We start from the raw sequence: 24,585 nt of genomic DNA on the forward strand, positions 1-24,585 counted from the left end.
TCCTTGACAATGAAGACAGATTGTCATCTCTTCAGTTCCTTCCAATATCCGGTGTTTACACATAGTTTTTATTCTTTCTGGCTCATCTCTAACCAATCAAAGTCAAATACACTTCTTACTTTCCCGCCAAAACCGGCTATATCACAGCCTGAATTAGCCTCTTTACTTTAGTATATGTTTATGTACAGCTTAGTGTTTGTGTATGCGTATACCCAGAGCGCATCGCTCACCAATGGATCTGGTCGTCACTTATCAACCCACTGATACATTATGTTATTGTAGCAGTAGTTCATCGTAGCTGTAGTAATAAAGTTTGAAGAAATACAGCCGACGCCTCTGTCTCCATCACTTGAACTCAAAAGATCCTGCTTCGTAAACAATCCCACACACCATCCTCCGATAGTGAGTACGGTACCCTAACCACTACACTGAACATATCGAGCTATATATGGATCTACAATCTACAAATCAAAACTGGTGATGGTACTTTTATTATGATACACACAGATCAATGAAACTCGTATAACGTTGCAATTAGTGAAGTTGTCTTTATGAATGTTGCCGCCAATCAGGTGTGCGTCTGCTTTGTGTGCAAGTCGAATAATCATTGGGACCCTGTGCGCTGATTTATAATATCACGGTCAACAACCCCTAAATGTAATACTATGTACATTTGCGTAAAAACGAAACAGTTTTAGAGGAATTAGTTACCCCTTGACATATATCAGGATATCGATCACGGTTCCTCCAGAACATTGGAGACTGATGTTTCTTATGCTTTCAAAGTGTCAAAAGTGCAAAATACTTGACAATGTTTAATCACTGAGTCTTGTTAAGTTATTGAGTCGGGACACAAACTTGCCCTATGTTTCCTCACTTTGTGCATTGAGTCCTGACGGTTCGGTGTTAGCAGGTCAATGCAGAAATCCTGTACGGAAAGTTCACCAATGCACACGATACATGAAACCACCGCAGGAAAGAATAAATGGTCATGACCATTAATTCTTTCTCGCTATGGTTTCATTTAATTTGTCTAAAACCGGGGTGGAATATATGCATGGTCACCCATTCATTCAATATCTTTCAATATGTCAAACAATATAAGTAGTATCTCGTATCAAACAAAATTCTTGAAAAATGGCTGACTTTGTCCCTTTAAAGCAAGCCAGTCTGTCACTATATTTTAAAGATTCTGATTGCTTTACACATTAAGCATAAACAATTTTTGGTTAGTGGTGTGGCCACTAGTCTCAGACTGGTACTGGGACGTGGGCTTGCCATGAATCACGTTCAAAGAAAACCATTTATGTTCAACTGTTAAAATGTTTTAAAATACAGTGACTCCCCTAAACGTTTCTAAAAATAAGGTGGCTCCCCTTTTTCAATTCCGAAATTTAAGTGACCCCCCTGATTTTGCCGCCCCCCCCCCCCAGCCGGAAAACCTGAACGGCTCCTAAGATACTCTCTGTTGGCATATACCGGTATCGTTGAACAACAGTCTTTCCATACTGTTTCGCCGACTCGCTGAGCCGAGTTCTGGTCAGTGGAACTCTTGAGGGTGCTTGTATGGTCTGAGCAAGGCGTAGCCCAGTCTGGTTCTCTGACCCATTTCTAGTGCAGCTAACGAAAATAGGGGCCCTAGTTTCGATAGCAGCGCAGCCAGCGGTAGAAATGGGTCAGGGAACAAGACTAGGCGTAACCGTCGACAGGTTGAAAGAGTCTGGTCTCAGGTTCCGATTCGATCCGTGATCTTTGTATTATGTTGGCAGCCGATGACAGAAATTCAGGTAGGTTTGTTGCCGCGATCGAAGCATTTGACGTTTAATTTTTAAGATTTGGTAAGGTTATCTGAGGTAGAAATCATCATTTGTCTGGACTCGCTCAGGCCCCCTTGTTTGCACGAGAAAGACAGCTGTGATCCTCTAATACACGCTTGTACATCCGAGTGAGTCTCACTGCACTGCATGAGCTTGCTGTGAGTACATAAATTTGTAGAGGTGCAATGCCGTCTCGGGCCAGGGATCGATTGCCACAAAACCGCTGCCAGCAAACCGAGAGCTATAGGCTTTATACCTAGTTTTTCGACGCTGGTTCAGCTCGCAAATGATGAAATATATTAATAGTCTTTGAATAAATCAACCTGTACCCGCTTTACTTACTTCTGCTTCTGCATACTTGCTTCTGCTAAGGGACTGGTCAGTTTCTTCGGCCTGGGGGGGGGGTCGGTGGATTATTTTTTGCCGACGTCAAAAAAGTGGTTGACCCCCCCCCCTATTCCAACTATTCCAAAGTATCAGGGAATTGTCATGCTTGTCTTATGAACTGCAGATTTCATAATTATTAGTACACTTTGCGAAACAGACTTCAGTTTACAGACATCAAGATATTTCTGACATATATCTGTGATATATTAATTTACTGCACCCGCAGGGCGCGCCGAAAAATATTCAACATCCAGATATCTCATATATATATCTGATATATGAAAGTCATGCAGCTGAATGGCATGCTGAAAAAATATGTTTGGTATTTTAAAGAAATGCGCCCGAAGGGCGCACCGAAAAATTTTAAACATACAGATATTTCAGAAATATGTATGTCTGATACATTAAAGTTTTGCACTAGGACGGGGCTCTGAAAAATATGTCTCATTATTATTAAAGTTACGTGCCCGAAGGGCGCGCCGAAAAGTGCAACTGAATGATGAAATTTGTGGCTGGCACAATGCATTTTTTGCATGTATGAGCCCGTGTCGAAATCGGAAAACACAATGACCCCCCCCCCCCCCCCATTGGGCATTTCAAAAACATGGTGAACCTCCTATCACCGAAATCAAAAACAGGGTGACCTCTATGACTCCACTATCGTCCAAAGGCAGAAGAAACTGACCAATCCCGAAGTGCCTCGACAATAAGAGCATGTATTTTCAACTGTTTCCCCCGTAATCTGTTCACGGTTTCTGCGACGTTTTCCCTCTCGCGTATATCACATTGAATGTGTTGGAGAGCAAATTAAAGTTCAAATTCCATCAGAAACCGATAGATTTACTAGTCACAAGGCAAAAGATAACAAATGTAGGTAGTACGCAACGTTGACGTCAAGTTGAAATGACCTCTATAACAAGTCACCTTAGTTGATACCCCTTCGCGCATGCCTTATGCGTTATTTCCTGTTTATGTATGCAACAGGCATGAATATCTGAACCCCGCTGGGCGATTTTTTGCTGCAAGATGACCTTTTGACTCCTGATATTGTAGTACGTTGATGTCAGGGCCTTTCCTTGCTATGGAAACGCAGCTATCTGTTGGCGGGGTAGCGTGCGTCAGTTCAGGATATCAAAAGGTCAAGCCCACCACGGGTTGACCTTTTGATGACCCGCATAGACGCACGCTACCCCGCCAGGGATCGTTCTGGCTATCGACACGATGATCGTGTCGATAAGTGCGAAAAAGCACCTTATCGACACGATCATGATAACTTGCGATTAAGTGCAAATTTTACACTTGTATCACCAATTTGCTGTATCAAATGGTCTCCAATGTACGGCTTTCGTGTTGAAATAAAGTTTCCTCGTGTGACAAAAAATGTGTTTTCCATGTTTAGCCTTAGGCCCACGTGTTCAATTGACTATTGCTGACATCGCTTGCTAAAATCCAATCGCCATTTAATAATAAACAACAGATGAAATCGTGTTCGCGATCTCAATATTTCACGTTTTCGAGACTCAAACTGCCCCCCAAAAAGAAAAAACTGAATTGGAGAGCATAACAAACAAAATTGCAGCTTCAAACATACAACAAAATTTCTTTTGTTTATAAAGTTTGTTGTCTCCCCGGTGGTGGCAGTCTTGGAGCAGCCGGGTACGCACGCTCGTTAGAAATTTCGCGGAAAAGGGGTTGATTTTCGTCGGACATCACGGAGACATCTAGGTCCGTGAAATCGAGAAAAAGGGATACTCTTTCAGATCACCCTCCGAGAATCAGACCAAAGAAAAAGCGTACCCCACATGTATCTGTTGCAGCTACAGATGACGGACGATGTCTTATAACTCAAGAACCATCAACTAATACAAGATCAAAACGGATCAGAAAAGTGATCATGATTGACATGAGTGTGACTGATGAACATATGGTGAAGACAAAACATTGAAAGATCACTGTATTTCAAGTTTTCATTATGTTACTAAGCATACATTGAACAAGGCTGTCTGTTACTGTGCACATCAAACACAAAGTCAACCCATGCTAAGCTAGTGTATTATGTATTCCTTTTTCACCAATCCAGAGACTGCCACCGCCGGGATTGTCTCCTCTCTAAACGCAGCTTCTACTGTGGCGTAAGGGGATGGGGTTGTGCGAATCCCACTCTGGACGAACAATGTTTTTTTTTCTTTTTTCTCTATCATTCTGTCCGTTCTTTTGTAATTTTTCTCTTCTCTCCCCCTCTTTTTTCCCCAGTTTTTCTCTTTTTTCACTACATTCATTGCATTTTGACAATCTCTACCGATCTTTGATGGAGATTCAGAACTTTAACATTACAAAGTATCATGCTTTCCGCTGTAGAGAAGACAAGTGCGCCGTTACTCATTAAAGTAAATTTGCTTGCCCGATAAGGCATTAACATTACGTTTTTTTGCTGTGTTTGATGACCATTGTGTGGATAGGTAAGAAAAACCACGTTATCGACACATACGCGTACCTTCTTCCATTTGAGTGGACGCAAAACAAAGAATTTAATTGATTACTTTGGCCTAAACTTTATAAGCGAATGGAACTTTGATAGAAAATTTTTACCTTCAGAACTGTAAATAAGGCCAAAGTAATTAAATTATTTGTTTTGCGTCCCCAACCAATTAGATTTTTAAGGTTTTCTTGAAAAATACACACAGTGTATTTGAATAGGAAATTTTAGGACATACCCACTCAGCCTTTCTGAACTAAAAATTTTGTTACAATTTTTATTTGCTGCAATCAAATTACATTGTGTTAATTTTCTTGTGTGTGTTTTTCAGCCGCTCAGACGCGTACCTTTTTCCATTTTCAGTGGACGCAAAACAAAGAATTTAATTACTTTGGCCTAAGTAACAATGACACAACTGTGCATGCAAACTTACGCAAAGCTCATCGTCTTTCTCTATACGAGGAAACCGTCTGCATCTTGTGAATCTCGGTTCTTTATTGGAACTCTTTACAGAGCAGTATCTGTGAACAACATCTTTCCATACAGATTCGCCGACTCGCTGAGTCGAGCTATGGTCGATTCAACTCTTGAGGGCGCCCGTATGGCCTCGAGCAGGGTATACCTGCTGATGTAGCAGTCGAGAGGTTGAGGGAGGTCTTGTCTCAGATACGTTCATGGTACGTGGAAGGTTGTATGACGTTGGCAGCCGATTATAGAAATTCAGGTACGTTTCTACACCTTCTGTGTATTCCTATTGCCGTGGTCGGAGCGATGGACGTTTGATTTCTAAGGTTTTGGTATAGTCATCAGAGGTAGAAATAATGATTTCTCCTAGCTGTGGGTCCATACCTGTGGTGTTTTCAGACGAGATTCCTGCCGTTTACGGGCTGGTTTGATTTTTACGATTTTAACCCCGCCACCAGGGTTAAAAGTCAAGACCAGCCCGTAAAAGCCAGGAATCCCGTCTGAAAACACCACAGCTATGGACCCACAGCTAGATTTCTCCGGAATCTCTCAAGCCCCTACACAGCTCTTATCTTCTATACACGCCCTGTACAATCTTCCTTCTGATATAATCTCACACGTCACGTGCACTGCACTGCATTCGCTTGCTCAGCCATGCGTGCAAAACCCCGTACCTGCGTCTGCGTTTGATTTGCGACACGAGCGGCGAAGCCGCGAGCAACCGCACTTTGCCGTAGATAGCGGCGAGGTTAGTTTCTCGCGACTCAAATCAAACGCAGACGCATGTACGACACTATGCGAGACAAGAGCTTCTTGTACCTGTGAATACGCAGCTAAGCTGTCGAAGACAAAATGGCAATTTCTTTGTCTAAAGGGTGTAAACATGGAGCCAGAACCGTTTCTAGCTCCATGGTGTATCCGATTGTCATTTCATAATCGTCTAAGGAGTATAGACGGTGGCCTCGTTACAGAGGTCATTCACTTTGACGTCAACGTTGCTGTAATGTGACTATTTAGCTGAGAACAAATAAACAAGGTCGTTAAATGGTAAATATTGGCGCAGCAAAGTGAGATTGTTTCGATCACGCATGAATCATCATGTACAGTGCACTGGATGATAACGAGTTTGCATTTCAATTGTATGTAAATAACCAGATGTGAACTGAATATGCTCACGTGTTTTACAACAGGGTCATAAATAGTAGTACACTTCAGCCAGAGTAAAGTTAAATTCTTTGGAAATTTTGAAATTGGGAGGAAAAAGGAAGCACGGAAATTAGGTGATTTGCAAATATTTCCATAAATTAACACTTATCACGCAACTTTCGACTGCTTTCGTGTGTCGACGTGTGTCGCCCTTCATGAATAGAGGGTTTCGAAACTTATGGTGTTATCGAGATTAATAAATACATAAAGATCAATAATAATAATAATGTTGTTGAAACGAACGTCATCTCCGAGGATGGAGTGGTCATCACTTCGTTCCCACTTTCCATCAAACTAAATCGTAACACCACACTACGCATGCGTAGAACAACAACCTATCCGAAAGAAATATATCAGCCATGACTGCATTGTATAATTTGAATATTGTGACACCTGATTACAATCATCTTAAGCTTAGAATATGAAAAAGACTGAGAAAGATGAAAATTGGTCCCGTAATTTTAAAGTTATATACCAAATTACAAAGTTCATTAAATATGTAAATAAACCCTTAATTAACTTAACATTACTCAACGCTTTACAACACAGTAAGACATCTATCGGATCAGTATCTGAAGCAGATTTCATCATTGGTGCATTTATTTCAGAGTTATATGACTAATTACAAAACTTCATAAAATACGCAAGTATAATTAGATATATATCAGATCAATATTTGTTGCATGTATCATCAAATTGGTGCAGGAATTTCAGAGTTATGTCACTTATTACAAAAGTTCATTAAATATGCAAATGAGCAGGTAATTGACATGACATTCACAGTATAATCATAATGTTCTGAGATTGTCATCTATGAAATGTTTCATGAAATTTTGTGCTGTATTTCTTGATATGTGTCGACACTGTCATAACTGTCTCCATAGGGAAACAATTATATGAAAAAATGATATGTCATAACTTCATTACTATGCAAGCCACACTAACAAAAATCTAATCAGTTCTTGCATTTAGCATATGGTACCCGTCTACAAAATCTGACTTGAATCGCTTCAGGCAGTTTTAGTTATCGTATAAACAGATAGACAGACAGACACATCCGCACTCACACACACAGATAGAGAGACAGACATCGCTATTACATTAGCTCACGTATGTGAACACATGAGCTAAAAAACTGTACAGATTGTGCAGCCCTATAGGAGGAGTCTTAAACTTTTTGACTTTAGGAGAGAGATAGATGAGGAAAGCCAAAAATGGACAATGATTTTATTTCTTTCAAAGGTTCACTACTAACTTACTATGTATATCAAAACGTATCCATGGGTGTACCTCCATTACATATATCCAAGATGCAATAAGGTTGTCACCGAAACGGTAACACAAACAATGAAATTAACGAAAATGCGAAGTTAAGCAAAAACAATAGGGAAAAATACAAATCTAGAAAAAAACGTGCGGCTTCTTGCATAGGGAACAACCGCCCTCTTTCTTCCCCCTTTCTCTATGTATCTGTAAGACATACTGTACACCAGGAAATTTTGTGACTTTTGCAACTATCGAATGACCGCGAAATTCAGGTAAGCAGTAATGAAGCTTTTCCATAGCCACAGAGCATGTTGACAGTCTCCATTCACGGTGCTGGCACAGCAAAATCTTAGCTAGAACACGGAGTTTAGAACTTAAGAAAGATGTGGACTTATGATTGCTCTGTGTTTTTGTCACTTTACTGAACATTATAAGAAGGGCTTATTTTAGATACGCATTGGAGTAATTCGTCAAGAAAATGCGCAGACAGTTATTTGTGGCGGGAAACGTGAAAGAGTTGTAGCAGTGTGAGGATTCCATAATATCATCATATCGTCTGCGCTACTACAGCGGTAACAATAAGAGCTCCGTACCATCTTTTTGTTAAGATGTATGATTAAATATTGTCTTGCATCCTACATTTGGCACCAGGCGGACCAGAATATTCAGACTCGGAAAGGAAATCAATAAAAATAAATGTTTAAAATCCTGATACCCTCTGCAATTTTGCAAAACGGTAAAACACTAGAAATACGAAGTTTGTCTTATGGGTTCAGCTCTGACTTACTTTGACGAAAGTCGTTTTGTAAAATAAAACATCCTAGTTTGAGTTTTATGTCCTCTTTGGCAACTTGCCCATTGCCCTTAGTAAGCCCGAGACTGAATTTGTTACTGATATATTTCTACTTTAAATTCAGGCATGAGAAAAAGTATGCGATTGCCTCCATAAATGCTAAATACGAATCAAACTAAAAAACTGGAAAAGTGACCCTTCTACTCGAAAATGGCGGGATTTTCATAGAGGGCAGCAAGCGGCCGAGTGCAAAGATATTTAGACAGTGATGCTGTCAACTAGTAGTGTCTGTAGAGGTCGCAACACGTATACTGTTCGCAAGAATAAAGATTTCTGCATTTTATCTCTTAGCTATCCTGTCATTGCCAATTCTCTGATCTTTAGTACCTACTTGTTGAAAATGCAAGTGTACCGAATGTGCGTCATGAATGATTATCTTGATTTGGTTTAATGGTTATATTTATCATACCGGCAATTTGGTTACCAGATCATGGGACGAGGATACGGAGATTCCAGAGGTTTTGAATGCTTTAAGGACTTGAAATCAAAGACTCTGAAAAGCTAATTCTCCCCTTTTGAGGTTAGAGTAACCGTGCCATGCATACGTTTTGTGAAGCCCGGGGCTAACTCTCGTGTTTTATTTTCAAATATCGGTGCAACAGGTGTTTGACGTCACAAGGCCGAGAGAAGATTTTGCCAGCTGCCATCACCATGACGGCTTTCGACGATGTCTTGAAGAACGTGGTTGGTGATTTTGGCGTCTTCCAGAAACGGAGTTGTATTCTACTTGCCATGGTCAACATCATGATTGCCATGACTTCCATATCCACTGTCTTCATCCAGGCTGACACACACCACTGGTGCAAAGTGCCGGACTCCGATATGTTGCTGGAGACCTGTGAATCTTTGAATGTCAGCAGCAATTGTGTGAACACAGTCAGAGACGTGACAATACCCAGAAACATAGCGAACGATGGCTGTCAAACAAGCTGGAAATTTAGCAGCTGTTTTAGATATGAAAACGTGACTTTTGATAAAGTTTTTACAAACTTTGCAAATAATTCAGTGACAACGAGAACCTGTGATCATGGCTGGGAGTACGACACAACGCAGTACAAGTCGACAGTAATTCAGGAGGTAGGTATAGGTGTTCTTGCAACGAAATGTTTCATAAAGCACCTGTCCTATTTACAATTTTCTGCATGAATGTCGTGCCTTACCCGCATTTTTCACTGGTAGCATTAGTAGGGCATGCTCTAACGCACAAACCTCTTTGGCTACCGCTATTTTTAGAATTCTTTTGAATCATATTGAAAGGAAGTTATCAGCCGTAAGCACATCAACAACGAGCATTATTGTATGGCTTTTCATCCCTGGCTATTGTATAACGTAGCAAGCATGCCATTTACTACATTCCGTTTAAGCTCTGATGTTTACACGGTTGTAGGACAGTTATCACCCAGACAAATACCCTCTGGACAATCACCATCACACGTTTACCTCCCTGCTAATTACCGGCAACCATTTACCACCGAGACATTTACCACCCAAATACATTTACCCCCGGACATTTACCCCCTAATACTATTTATAACGACAATATGGCTTTGTCGAAAATGATGTCAAATGGGAAATGATGAAAAAAGAAGGTTCCCGAACAATCGCGAAGACTGCCTTTGCAACTTTTATAGTTCTGTCTCCTGCTGGGTGCCACATGATCTACCTTTTGCTAATCTTATGCCTGGCTAGTGTTACCATACATTCTTATTTTTATCCTTTCTAAATTTTACCCTTTGCCTATGAGGAAAGCGAGCCTGGACGCCTGATAAAAAGACCCTCTCTCTAACCACAACGCCACACGGAGTTGTCTGCGGCTGTCAGTTGAAATGTTAATCTTGAACTTCACACTGTATGTCTAACCATGCATTATATAATAAATGGATAGTGTAAATGAATAATAATATAATAATGATATTTATTTTTAAAAACGCACTATACATACGTCTCAATGCGCTTTACACATTTAAATCGATAAAAATATCAGCACAGCAAGACAAGAAACGTAAAGTGTAAAAACAATTAAATTAGGTAGAAATGTACATGGTTTAAAATAGTGAAAATTTCTGCAGAGTAAAAACAGTCAAAGTAAAAAGACGATTAATATTCTACGGAGTAAGCATCAGTAAACGTTAAAAATAAATCACGCATCAACGGTTACTGAAAAATGGTGACACTTCCAATACATCAGGAATAGTCTTTTAAAAGGGTGAGTCTTTAAATCGCGCTTATGAATGACATCAAAATAACAACTATATGACATTAACAAAATAAAATGATGTCTCTATACGAATCACTTTATCACCTTACCCGAAACCTAACATTGACCTTAACACAAGGCAACTAATAATATTTGTCTAACTCTTTTCCAATTTTGTCTTTATTAGTCGAAACCGGGTTGCATCGGAATTTACACACATCTTAAGTTTCATGTTTTACAGGTAGAATGTGTGCTAGATGTTTCATAAAATATGGAAATAACGGGCGACGTGCTGACCATTAACGTTTATTTGTGGGCAAGGGCGAGAGGAAAGCCAAAAATTAAGCCGTTAATTTGGCTTTCCTCGAGCCCGCGCCCACAAATAAACGTTAATGGTCAGAGCGGAGTCTGTTATTTCCATTACATTATCAGCGAACCCGAGAAAACCGCGAAAACCGTCAAAATTTGCGAAAATTTCCGGAGCGAACGACAACTGGGCCCCAGAAACTGAGCAATACGCGACGCACTGTCAGGCGCGCTGTAAAAATTGACAAATTCGGAGATGTTTTCAGAAAGAAGTATCTCAACTTGACCTACAAGTGCTTCATTTTATTTTGTGATTGATTATGATTTACGTTTGAGCTGTAAAGTTACGATACTTTGAGTTGTTAATCTTATTATTCATATTCACGGGCATGTAAACGAACCATTACAGTGTATTTGTGGTCAGTCACGTGGTTCAGCTCGACCGATCAAAATGCGACGGGCAGGGCATGGTAATATAATATTTAGTAATTCCTTCATCACCAACATACAAAAGTACACTTCATAAGGCTGTTTGAATCGTAGATAGTGCCTATGCTATGTCAAAACAAAGTTAATACTGTTTGGAAATAAAGATAATGAAACAGACATTCTCTAAATTAATTTTTAAGAGAGGGGGTAATTGTCGGGGTGGTAATTGTCTTGTATGGTAAGTGTCTGAGTGGTAAGTGTCCGGTGGTAAATAGCCGGGGGTAAATGGTAGGTGGCAAATGTCCGGGGACTAAATGTCCGGGAGTATCTGTCCTGTTATCGTTTACACACAGGGCCTAAGGTCGTATCACTATCTGTCAACGCGTTTGTCTATGTATGTCCATATACATTTGACATTGTTGCGACCGTGACAGGAAGATAGTGAAGTTTGAATCGGCGATTTTCCCCTTAAACAATTTTGTTTAAAAATACCCAAAAGGTTAACCTCTACATTAGAATGAATTGGTGTTTATGACGTAGTGCGAAAAACAGTAAAGCTTCTAGTATATCACATAGATGCGGCACAACAAAGTCTATAAAATTACACGCTCCAGTTAATACCATTTTAGGAAAAAGGAGAGGGTTAGAGATGTTAAGTACCACGTTTACAAGAAATTCAAAAAGTGCTGCCGGCGAACCACTCACAACTGATTTAAAATCAAAGTCACTCTAACTCACTGCTCTTCGCTCTATCCTTAACTACAGCAGCCTTTGAACAAAAGCTGTCTCTTTTCCATTTCTTTAAGTTTGACCTGGTGTGCGATAGATCCTACCTCAATGCTGTGGCGATATCAATTCAAATAGCTGGCATCGTGGTTGGTAATATCGTCTACGGACCGATATCAGACAGGTAAATGGGCGAGGTGAAAGTAAATATAAACAAAACGAAGACATGTAAGATAACCTGGTGACTACCAAGCATCATATCAGCACATAATTGTTTAAATACTGTGTGTAACTGTGCAAGCCGCAGAACGAAAAATATTTTACAGATTGCAGGCTCTTCAGGAAGATGCCCCTGTATGAATCCAACCATGTATATCGCAATGTCGTAAGGGTTTGCCAAATAATAAAAAAGTTCTAATAGAGTTATGCAGAGGCAAACCAGTAGATAAAGTCATACCACCAGTTTTGAGATTTATTTCTGTTTGTGTATGAAGAAATAAACAGCGATGAGTTGTGACGTTGTGATCGAAAACGCCCAAGAGAAGAATAAGACAGACGTATTCGTGGATAATTCCATCTATTGGGTCGACAACGCCGGTTGTTTTTTTCGTATTTTCTACATACTCTGTAAAGACCGTGGCATTCCTTATCCCCTTTGATGCAGACATACAATAATATCAGCAAAACAATAAGTTAAACGGAGCTATACCATTGCAATATTTATGTGGGCCGTGCCTTTCTAGGATAAAAATTTACATGTTCAACAGTTAACTTGCACCAGAGCGCCCGCGTACTACTTGTATTTACATTGCCGTGCAACTACAGAAAACATTGCGCCGTAATCTTATGATAATAAACACAGGTAACAGGAATCGTTTTTGTTGGTAAGCTACTATAGACTATAGTCTATAGAAGCTATTGGGATGGGTATCCGTCCGGCGTCCGTCGTCAGTCTGTATGTATGTATGTATGTATGTATGTATGTATGTATGTATGTATGTATGTATGTATGTATGTCCGTTTGTGAGGCGTCCGTCCACTCAAATATCTTGAGAACCGCAGTACTTACTGATTTGATATTTGTTGTGTAGATGAAAAATACGATTTTGAGAAACTATTTTTTTTAATTTTTTTATATTGTTGAAATAGGCAAATTAATGCCAAAAAAGGTGTTTTGGTAAAAAATCTTCTTCTTCATAACCGCTGGTCAGACAGCTTTGTTATTTGGTATACAGGTCCCTAGGGTAACCCAACTTAGACTTGTTCAAATTGTGATGAAATATGCAAATCTGTATTTTTAAGGAATTTTTTTGTCATTTTTGGTCAAAATTTGACTTACATTGTATGTAATTCTTGTACTGTATAAACCCTATCAATTCACCCAGAAAAAAATAATTAATATGATTTTAAATAATTGAATTAATTAGGAAATCATCAAAGCCAAAATAATTTTAGTGTAGAATTATCAGAAAGTTCAACTTTTTTTGACAGTTCATGGTGAAATGCTTACCATCTTGGAGGATTAAAACATGTAAAGGCAACTTTCCTGAATCCCAACTTTGACATATTCTGAACCGTCATTTATTGTGCCCTGTATGTTATCTACAAGAAATTGCTCAAAATAGTCAATAGAGATAGAGATAGAGATAGAGAAAGTTCTAATTTCCATTATGGTTGACTTGGTAAGGATAAATAAAATTACTTTTTGAGGAAAAAAATAGAGTGGTCAATTAAAAGAGTGGTCAAAGTGATAGGGTTTTTATGGTAAAGCTGGGCTGTATAAAGATTCCTCATGTGCTATTTATAGCAATTATGCAATCTGTGTAAACAGTGCAATGAAAGTGTAACATGATTCCTTATAATGCTTTTGATGACCTTGAACTTCTTAAGTTTCAAACCTTTGTCTCTTCAGTGTGCTTTCTCTGAGTATGTACAGTCTCAACTTATTAAACAGAACTCATAATGTTAATCAAAGATATCCACCTTCTTCATCAATACATGTGTCACAAAAGGTTATTCTCTACATAACTCAACAGAGCTCTGTCAACTGTTGAGTTGCTTGTTCTTTCAAAACCACTGGTCAGACAGCTTTAATATTTAGTTTACTTGTCCGTAGGATGACCTTAGTGAGATAATTTCATACAGTAAGGAAATACTTAATTTTGTATCCATGTCTATAGTAGCTTCAGGGACTTTGGCCCTATGTTTGTTGGTAAGCAACTGTTATTTCGTAAACAGTGGTCGTCTGCAAGCTTGAGAAATAGCTTTTCGGCATGAAAGATTTCACAGATGATAGCTACGGCAAAATTACAAAAAAATGTGAATTGAATGAAATCTTAGGTTGTTTTATGTTATCTTCCCCACCTTGATTGCAGCTAGCGAAAGACTTGCGCAAGACTGTACCGCATTTGCACCAGCCTTTGATAGGTAAACAAGTAAACAGAACACTACTCAATCAGAACAGGGGATGAGACGAGCGAAGAAAATAGGAAATCAATGACGTAATCGAACGTCTAACCTGACTATAAAATATTATTTTCGTTCCGCCAAACTTCATACGTCGAAACGCGGCGTTCCAATCCTAGGTTTTGGGGCTAACATATGTGATAATAACAGAACCCCATGGTGAGACCGCAAGCGCGCCACCCGTACTCGGGGTATTTGCATTCAAGCTTGCAGTGTTTCCTGCTCTTCTCACTCATTGGACTAACTGCACAGTCTCACCATGGTGTTCTGTCATAGTACTATTCTTAAATACTTGTCTTGCGTACATTCATATAATATAACTTTAACTGGAAAGTTGATTCTTCACAATTTCAGAATTGGTCGTATGAAAACATTCACGATAAGCCTTGTCCAACTTTTAGTATGTGCTATCATCGAGGCCACCGTACCGTTCTTTGCAGTTTTCGTAATATTTCGATTTGCTGCAGCTATGGCAAATCATGGGATGTATATGACAACATTTATTCTAAGTGAGTGTCCTTAGTTTAATTTCCTATGTGATATATATATATATATATATATATATATATTGTGTCTTTAAATGATACTGGATTTCTTCCTCTGATAAAATATATGCATGTATGGTGTTGTTAGAGACCGTTGTAAACATATCTTAGCTAGGTAACTTTACCAAATGATTCGATGAACTTGACTATTGTAATTCCACATGCTCAAAATCATGTGTTATTTCCTAAAGTGCAAGGGGGGAAATGTTAACACTTATGGAACATGAATTGGCCAATCCCCGGCATAGAGGTTGAGTAATTTTCTTCCAAACAAACAATTGCAATTAATGGTAAGTCATAGTACCAACCAGCAATCCATGATTTAAAGCACACAGAATCTCTAAGTGGCTCGCAATTAGATTCTCGCTTTAAATTCAGCTGCTATCTGTGGTTTAAGGAAACAGTACTTCCAAGGGCGACACTATTTGAATCTGCATGTGAATTTGATGCCATCCTCAACTGATGCTGTCTATTCAGAAACTGTAAACTCTTTTTTCCTGACAGTGACTGAAATGGTTGGTCCTTCAAAACGAGGCTTCGTAAGTGCTATGTTTTTCGTGTCATTTGCCTTTGGTTACATGGCGTTGGTAGTGGTTGCGTACATATTCAGGCATTGGAGACACCTCATACTGGCCATATCTCTACCATCAACAGCATTCTTCTTATATTCATGGTAAGTAAGTTATGCATCTTGAACGTAATATAAATGCTATGACCAGCCATGACGTGAAAAAGATCTTGCTTGAGTCAGTAGAAAAATTTATCGTGTATGGTACTGGAATTTGAACAAGTGTTTTGATGGAATAACATATTATATTACTTCTTTAATCATACTATTTTTTGAAAAAACTGTAGCTCAATTTCTCTTCCAGAACTGTGGCGAGAGAACAATAAAAATCTATTATTATATAACAGTGACAACAAGGGTGCTTGAATGTACTGTCATAGCAAAGAATGTTAAATACTTAATTTGCTTAATTTCTATGTTTAAGATAAATCGAAACCGCTCTCCTACCTGGATTTAAGAAAAACTTCTTTATCGTTATGCCTTTAGAGTTTTAAGATTCACTACTATCTTTTTTAGGTTTATATCCGAGTCAGCGAGATGGCTCCTCGCTGTTGGCAAAACACGCCAAGCGGAGACAGTCATGCGCAGAATGGCCCGTGTGAATGGCATGCCTGTATCTGACGATATGTTCACTGAATTGAATGGTAAAGCAAATGATGACGCCATTGAAATGGTTAGTAAATGCACCTTTAATACAAACTATTACAAATACAGACGTGCCTTGCCTGACAGAATTATAGTTAACAACAAATTGAACTCTGCATTAAGTCATTGCCCGCAATGTCATCTTTTGGACGAAACTACTATATCACCATGAAATTGAAAACAAGAATGTATACTCAAACTCTCGGGAAAGAAGCTTTAAACCACCCCCTTTCGAAATTTAGATTAAATTTACAGGTCACTGTGCAAAATTTGATACTAGATAAACAAATTTCAATAGAACCAACATCACTTTGCTAATTCTCTTGGGGAAAACACAATTTGGACTTTCACTATAATAAGCCGGTGAAAACTTTGTTTAGTATTGCCCGAACGTCAAAATCAGTAGTATAAAAGAGTATTATAACAGTTTAACTATTGTAAAATTTTGAGAGTCTAAATATCTCTCCCCCAGGCGCATTCCACCCTAAAACATATATAACACGCCACATGCTCATTCCGTGTCACGACTCTTTCGCCAGAATACGTCACGTGACGAGTAAATAGATACGTCTAGTCCCTACCAGATCGACAAAAGTGACGTCAGAGGGTATTTTTTGAAAAGCTATTTCCCTAAGGAAATAGTTCTGACCAAATTTGGAAAAGTGCCCGGTCACGTGACTGTTGTGTCGTCTGCAGCTTTGCAACAATGGCGGGTGACTAGAACGTGATGTGCGTCCGGGATAGATGACGACACATTCCCTAAAACAGATTTTCCAACATTTTCCAACATTCCAACAGCGTAGGAACTTGAACAGCTCATCGACGGAAAAGATTAAAGTGCAACTAGGGATGTCGCTAGGTATGCTTCGAATATTTTTTGAAAGAAAGTGATACCACGTACAACTGAAACCGCTGTGGAAACATCGCTAAGTAAACTTGTCACAATGGATTGTTGCGGTGCAAAATATCAAAACACATTAAAAACTATACAACAATACAACATGAGCATGTGGTGTGTTATAAAACACCATAGCCTGGTCTTTATTCGGGCTATAGCGCTCGTCTATTACCCCTCGTGGCTGTGTGTTACCAGAAACACATCGCTATACCCCTCGGCCTACGGCCTCGGGGAATAGCGATGTGTTTCTGGTAACACACGGCCCCTCGGGGTAATAGACGGGCGCTATAGCCCTCATGACCAGGCAATAGGTGTTTATTACCAGTCGCTATGGGCACTTCGTCGAATAGCAAGATGTCACATATTCAGTTTACATACCACCCTCCCTGTAACCAAAAAAATCCCAAATACAATATCAATGACTTTCACCCTATGTAATGTTACGGAAGTAATGAGGATAAATTCTGTCATTTCTAACACAGATTACTGAAGAAAAGCTTGTTGAGACTAACCGGTTTGGAGTCTTCGATTTGTTTAGGTATCCGCACATTCGAAAGAAAACTATAATAGTTTCTTTCCAGTGGTACGTTTGTTACGTTTTCATACAATCTCGTGATTTTTCCCAACTTATAGGCAGTGTACCTGTTCTAACCAGCAAATAACGTGACTCATGCATTATTATTATTATTATTATTATTATTATTATTATTAGCTTTTACTTAAACTCTATAAACTGTTGAGCCTTTGGCTCTTCTCACACAGTGTCGGGTAAAACAAAATTTACACTTTTTTCATTAAAATTACAGGAACAAAACTTTACTTTATTTTGAATCGATATAAAGGGTCTTTTGTAATGTTCTGCTCAGTGAAACTTTTTTCAAATTTTATGACAAGTAGCTCATCTTGCTATGTGGGAGAGTAAAAAGGAGAAATATTCTCGGATTATGTGACTTACCTACAAACAGGATATGACGGTCACCATATGCATTCAGGTGTGGTTCACAGTAAGCCGAAAATTAGTGATAACACCCTATGTTCTAACTTTAAAATTTTGACAAAAAATAGCGCATTATGCTCTTTCACTTTATTTTTATTAAAGCTATTTAATGTTATTCTTTAATGAATAAGATTTATTTTGTAAGTTTTAAATTATATCCGCTCCGACTACGTTTCTGTTTTTCAGGTTCTGTGTTTCTCTAACATACTATGGTCTTGTACTGAGTGCGACATCACTTGCTGGAAACGATTATGTCAATGTTGCCATAGCTGGCGCTGTTGAGGTCCCTGCTTACGTTATCATATCGATGTTGATAGATACCAAGCTTGGACGCAGGTTTTCATATTTTGGAACAAGTCTGTTGACTGGAATGGTATTTATCTGTATTGTACTTGTACCAAAATGTAAGTCTCAATATGTTTATCTGTTTATCTTTCACGAAAGTGAAAGAGATGCCTCCTCACTTCATCCTCTGAATGCAATTTTATCTTGCGCTTTGTCGCCTCTTTCTTCTCCGTGACTTTTGCCTTAATCGACATTTGTGTCAAGTCGTGGATATGTCGGTTTTTTATTCATAAGATGTGCCAGGTCTATTCAAGACTTCAGCCACTTTTGTTCTTTCTAAGTTAAAGTGAAAATTTAAATCTCAGTGCTGGATACGAGATTGCAGAGCAGTATAAAGATAAAAACAAGAACACGATTTCACAGATTCACGAGAGTGCCACACAGGCAAATTCGTATTCGCTTTGTCTTTTTGTGAAGTCTGCTGGGAAGCAATTAGTCTGCTGTGTTCAAAAATGCATTAAAATGATATAAATAAGCCTTCAAAACCAAAGCCAAAGTATAAGTTGGCAATAATCTAAACAGGTTTCAGGTCTTAAATTTAAAGACAACCCATTTAGTCTGTCATGTTCGATATAGCAACTGGCAATCACAATATGACAAAGGAATGCAATCTAAAAACTAACCATACTTAATACCGACAGACAAACCCTGTTAAATAAGCGTTCCGAGTTTGTCTCAATATATGAATATGAAAATCATACATGTTGAACTTCCAACCCGCCCATCACAGATCTTCAAAATAATGTAAAGAATTCTATCGAAGTGAAAACAGATCAGACCAGTTGGTCATTAGTTTTCTAGTCAGCTTTATACTCATTTTGTTTATAACATAGGTGGTGACGTCCAATGGGTAAACACGGCACTCAATATGATCGGTAAATGCACAATCACGGCGCTTTACTCTGTGTCATACACCTATGCGGCTGAGTTGTACCCAACAGAAGTAAGGTTAGTTGCTCTTTAGTAGAACTTTTCTCTTAAATGAAGTATTCGTTCTTTTGTTCATATTCTAAATATCCCTACGAACTTGAATTTGAAAATCTGATTGGTGTACGAGGGAGGGGGTGTCCAAACACAGCCTTGATTTTATCTGGGAGGCGAGAAACGACATGTATACAGGAAAATAACCGTCGACTTGAGAACACTTCGAAATACTAATGAAGCAGTAACTTCATTTGCCGACGGGTTTACACAAAATTTTGGTGCAACCTGCGACATACAGCACGACTTGTAGGAACAAGTGCCCATATGGCGCGAAATGTAACAAAATTGAGTGTATATCCGCCTGCTATGGAAGTTATTGCTATTTTTTCAACATTTATGTTTATGGCGATAAAAAAGTTGTTTTCTAATTTTTTGCATCAAAACAGAAAATAGCAGATTCAAATATTGAGCCCTAGTTGTCAAACAGCCTGAAAAATTCAGCTGCCGGGACCGAGGATCCAACCTTGCTGATTGAATACATCTACATGCACAGTCGAGAAAAATAGAACTTGCGTGCCTATTTCGTGATAGAATCGGGAGCTGACGCTGATTAGGTCAACAATGTGCATAGTAACTCCGTAAAGGGACACTGCCAGGCGAAGGAGGATTTGCGGTGATGAAACACCACAACATGCTGTCATAGGGTCATTGACTTTTGATTGTGGGGAGTCCGTCAATGTTCAAATTGCAGCCAATAAAACAACATAGACAAATTTTCACACATATAGATTTAATAGCAACAATATCACTCTTGCTATGCTTCATTTTGATGAGTCATTAATAAACTAGCCTTACACTTCGCCACAGACAATTGATGAGAGACTTTTTTTTGAATTTTTACAGGACGATAGGCGTTAGTTTTGGATGTATGGTTGCCTTATGTGGCGCTGTTTTGTCACCAGAAGTACTACTTTCGCGCAAATTATGGGAACCACTACCTGAGGTAATATTCGCATCCATAATAACCATTGCCGGATTCCTTGTACTGTTGCTGCCAGAAACAAGGGGGAAGAAGTTGATGCAGACCATTGGTGAAGGCGAGGCTAGCGACAGGTTAGGAAGTTTTCTTGAAGTGGATTTATATATGTAGACGTATTTATAAAAAAAGACAAAAACAAAAACAAAAAAAAAAAAACAAAAAAAACTTGTCCCTTACTCTGCAGGACACAACATTTCTGGGTCAAAAATTCTAATTAGATATCGGCAAAAGCATTCCCAAACTATTACTGCTCGCATGATTTAAGTCAATTTTAAATCTTTTTACCAATAAACTGTCACTCTGCTACTCTTAAAGTGTGAATGTAACAACGATTCATTCAATCTCTCCGCAGGAAGGCATATGTCTATGTCCTCTGAGGCTTTATCTAGCGAATGGTATTCTTATGAGGCTGAGTTCTTACAGGCTCTGCACAAATCGGGATGTTAAAAAAACAAGGACTTTTATATCAGTTATAGATATATTTATGCTCTCATAAGTTTTTAAACAATTCCAGAATATAACCTCAACCACATCTACACAATGGACTTACCGTCACACCCAATGTATATTCGTAATTGCACAAATTCAATGCCTACCAAGCTGTATGACAAAAAGCGCCGATTTTCAAAGGAAAACAAAGGACTAAAATCACACAAACAGTCAATGTCAGCAACAACTAATGCGAGAAGCAGGAATATAGGACTGTCGCTCTGAAATGTTACTGCTTCGGAAGGAAAGCCTCAGAGAGATTAAGATTGCACCCGTAGAGAGAACGTATCAACGATCTGCACGGGCGTTCCGTCCACATTACGTTTTGCACAGCTTTGGTTTAAGGTTGAGGAATCGGAAAATTGAAACTATTGCTTGAAAACTAAAATTACATTGATAGTCAATTTCACAAGCAATTAATGCGAGGGGCAGAGATTTAGGACTTTCACATTGAACTTTGCTCAAGCTTTCCGTAGGGAAACCTCAGTGATGTTAAGATTGCACCCGTGCGCTCCGTCCGCATTACGCTTTGCACACTTTTTGAATTAGGAATATTTGAATTCTGTTATATAAGAATAATAAAACATTAAGAAAAAAGACGGGGTCAATGTGTTTGATTTTTTACAGAAAGACGATTAAAAATCACGGTCGGTTTTCAGTAAAATCACTGAAAATAGACGCAGTGAACGAATTATCAACATTCACATCATTGAAAAACTGAAAAATTAAAACCTCGAAGAGAAAGGATCCTAGATTTAAAAGAAAAAAATGTGAATGAATGAAATAATCCATTCTTTAATCAAAGTTGCCATTAATACACCCAAATTTAATAGATTGAAATTTATATAATTGAATATTACGGCTTCCTTGCAATGTCAATTTCTTCAAACGTTTATAAATTCTACGTCTTGCATTGCTGTCTTCAGAAACATAAATTTTTGGGTAGGTTACCATGCTCAATTTTTCATTATTTGACAAAATGTCGTTTTGGGCTTTCTTCAGCGGGTATTAATGACTCGGTCAACTTTGGCTTGGACTAATAGATCTATGAAGAACGCTAATGCATTTCCAAATTATAGAAATAGGTGAAACCTCAACTGACAAAAGTATTAATCCATTGAAGAAATAGGGGATTAATATACAAAATATATAAGCTGCTATGTAAGCTGCTGACGATCGACATCCCTGTATCAGGTCACGTGGTGGACCAAAAATGTAGTGCATGTTCAAAAGTCCGAGAGATCAACTTTCTGTCCCCGGTTTTCGCATTATAGTTTTGCCAAAGTGAACAATTAAATTGTTACTGACCAGTTGGAATCTCAAATTCATCATGTTTGGTCGTCTGCATGCCAATTAATTGTAAGAAATTGCCTCATGCCACACATATGAAAGAGCACAACAAGTACGTTAGGCAAATTTGGTCTTGAAAGATCTGTCTCGAAAAAATGTAATACATGTACAATATTTATGAAAGAAGAAGTTACAACGTAAGGCATTTACATCAACGTAAATGCTTCTCCTGCAGCGCCATCTGTGGCGCAGGTCACAGGTCATCTACTTTTCTTGTCCTCTTTTTCACTAGGACGTCCTCCAGGCTTTCTCCCCGCTCAGTTATAGTGTTACCCACCTCATCCCCACACCACCCAGATGGCCTGTAGTCACATTTCTAATTGAGATTTTCATCACAATTGCATGTTATGTTCTGTATTTTGGATCCCACAAGACAGACGAAAGATTGAAAGGAGTTATCAGAACTTCAGTTCCTTGTTGTAGAGTTAAAAGGTCACCCACTTTGTGGAACAATTAAAGTTCGATCATCGGCATTATTAGTGAAGCCAAGCCAACACAATTAAGTAACTTTCAAATATAATACCCAGTCCAGATCCTCATTGCAAGTTTGGTGAGTGCATCACTCGTGAAAATCAATACAATCAAAACAAAAACGTAATCTCTGACAAACACTTATCATGGAAAGACCACATCGAGTATGTAGAGAACTTTGTTCGTAAAGAAATCGGGAATTTAATTCAACTTAAGAAATTTTGCACCCAAAAATGTTCGTATATTACTTTATAAATCTTTTTTATTCAACCAATCATGATAATGTGTGGATAAGAAGTATGGGGAAGTACTTTTTTCCTATCCGTTGCATTCTGGCTTCAGAGATCCGTCATCTGTGAACTGTTCAAGGGACTTGGTGTTTTCGATATACACATAGAAAAGAAAGAATAACATAAGCAGGATAAGCAAGTCTACAAATGAACGCCACGGTATCACAATGGATAAATTACATTTCATCAACAAGGTAGCGTCTTAAACCTTTCCTGAACCGAAGTTTCGTAAACTTGGTATAGGAATTTTTGTTTTTCGATTTTCCCATCACCCTATTCTTATGTACAGTCGATCGAACGTAGCAGATATACAAGATTCAAACGTTAGCGAAATTTATGTGTTTCGAAAATCCTCACAGCTGCAGGTCAATTGACTATTAAACTGTAAGTGAAAAAAATATGGAATAATTTACTCGCGGATCTGAAAAGCGTAACATCAAAATATCGGTTCAGGAAAGGTTTAAGACGATACCTTGTTGATGAAATGTAATTTATCCATTGTGATACCGTGGCGTTTATTTGTAGACTTGCTTACCCTGCTTATGTTATTCTTTCTTTTCTATGTGTGTGTTTAAAAGTTAATATCAGCCCTCATTGTATTATATGCACAAGAATTTCTGACGTGGAGCCAAACATGACTAGCTAAACGCTATTTTAGACTTCATATTGCCAGTTCAATGTCGTACTTTGAACTTTGGATAGTGATAAGTTAATTGAGCCTTGACCAACAGTCAAGTCATTGTACTATGGAGAACGTTCTACTTCATCACGAAGTTACCCATACACCAATATGATATCCGCTAGGATCCAGCTGAATTAGTGAGAACCTATGAAAAAATCATTGAAGTCAATATAGAAAGATATTAGAACCGGAAGACTTTAAATGTAAGAACACCAATCATCTTCACATAGAGTTGAACGTGTTATTGTACCTTGCCAGGGCGTACATCCAATGCAACATACGACGGTATATTTTTCAGCTTAATATCTTCATATCTTTCTTTTCACGTGTTATATTAAATAAGATTACAAAATAAGATGAATGCAATTCGACGTCATAATATTCAACAATTATAGAATGAAGTTATTGCTGATATACCTCTCGCGGATTGGTTGTTGTTCTACGCATGCGTAGTGTGGTATTACGTTTTAGTTCGTTGGAAGGGGTTAACCAAGTGGTGACTACTCCTTCCTTGGAGATAACATTCGTTTCAACAACATTATTATCATTGATCTTTATTCACTTATTATATTACCATGCCCTGCCCGTTGCATTTTGATTGGTCGAGCTGAACCACATGACTGACCACAAATACACAGTAATGGTTTGTTTATATGCCCGTGAATATGAATAATAAGATTAACAACCCAAAGTATCGTAACTTTACAGCTGAACCGTAAATCATAATCAATCACAAAATAAAATGGAG

General features: G+C 38.5%; 1 protein-coding gene across 3 annotated transcripts in view; it reads left to right on the forward strand.

Annotated features, from left to right (window-relative positions):
* The window catches only part of LOC139136684 (organic cation transporter protein-like), a 29,803-nt gene extending 8,727 nt beyond the window's left edge, over positions 1–21,076 (forward strand). Inside the window, exons 1-12 of one of the 3 annotated variants that reach the window (XM_070704473.1) lie at positions 1,666–1,787; positions 5,227–5,404; positions 9,073–9,547; positions 12,209–12,312; positions 14,949–15,103; positions 15,644–15,812; positions 16,224–16,380; positions 17,733–17,833; positions 18,434–18,651; positions 19,426–19,540; positions 20,420–20,629; positions 20,908–21,076. In XM_070704473.1, coding sequence (XP_070560574.1) covers positions 9,122–9,547; positions 12,209–12,312; positions 14,949–15,103; positions 15,644–15,812; positions 16,224–16,380; positions 17,733–17,833; positions 18,434–18,651; positions 19,426–19,540; positions 20,420–20,629; positions 20,908–20,932 — 1,680 coding nt within the window. In that variant the 5' untranslated portion in view covers positions 1,666–1,787; positions 5,227–5,404; positions 9,073–9,121 and the 3' untranslated portion in view covers positions 20,933–21,076. Of the gene's footprint in view, positions 1–1,665; positions 1,788–5,226; positions 5,405–9,072; positions 9,548–12,208; positions 12,313–14,948; positions 15,104–15,643; positions 15,813–16,223; positions 16,381–17,732; positions 17,834–18,433; positions 18,652–19,425; positions 19,541–19,962; positions 20,099–20,419; positions 20,630–20,907 lie in introns of those variants that run through there. The other 2 variants (XM_070704472.1, XM_070704474.1) reach the window with 2 other exon arrangements.
* Positions 21,077–24,585: the final 3,509 nt, after the last annotated feature.

Source organism: Ptychodera flava, chromosome 7 (genome assembly GCF_041260155.1).
Source record: "Ptychodera flava strain L36383 chromosome 7, AS_Pfla_20210202, whole genome shotgun sequence".
In the NCBI taxonomy this organism is placed as follows: domain Eukaryota; kingdom Metazoa; phylum Hemichordata; class Enteropneusta; family Ptychoderidae; genus Ptychodera; species Ptychodera flava.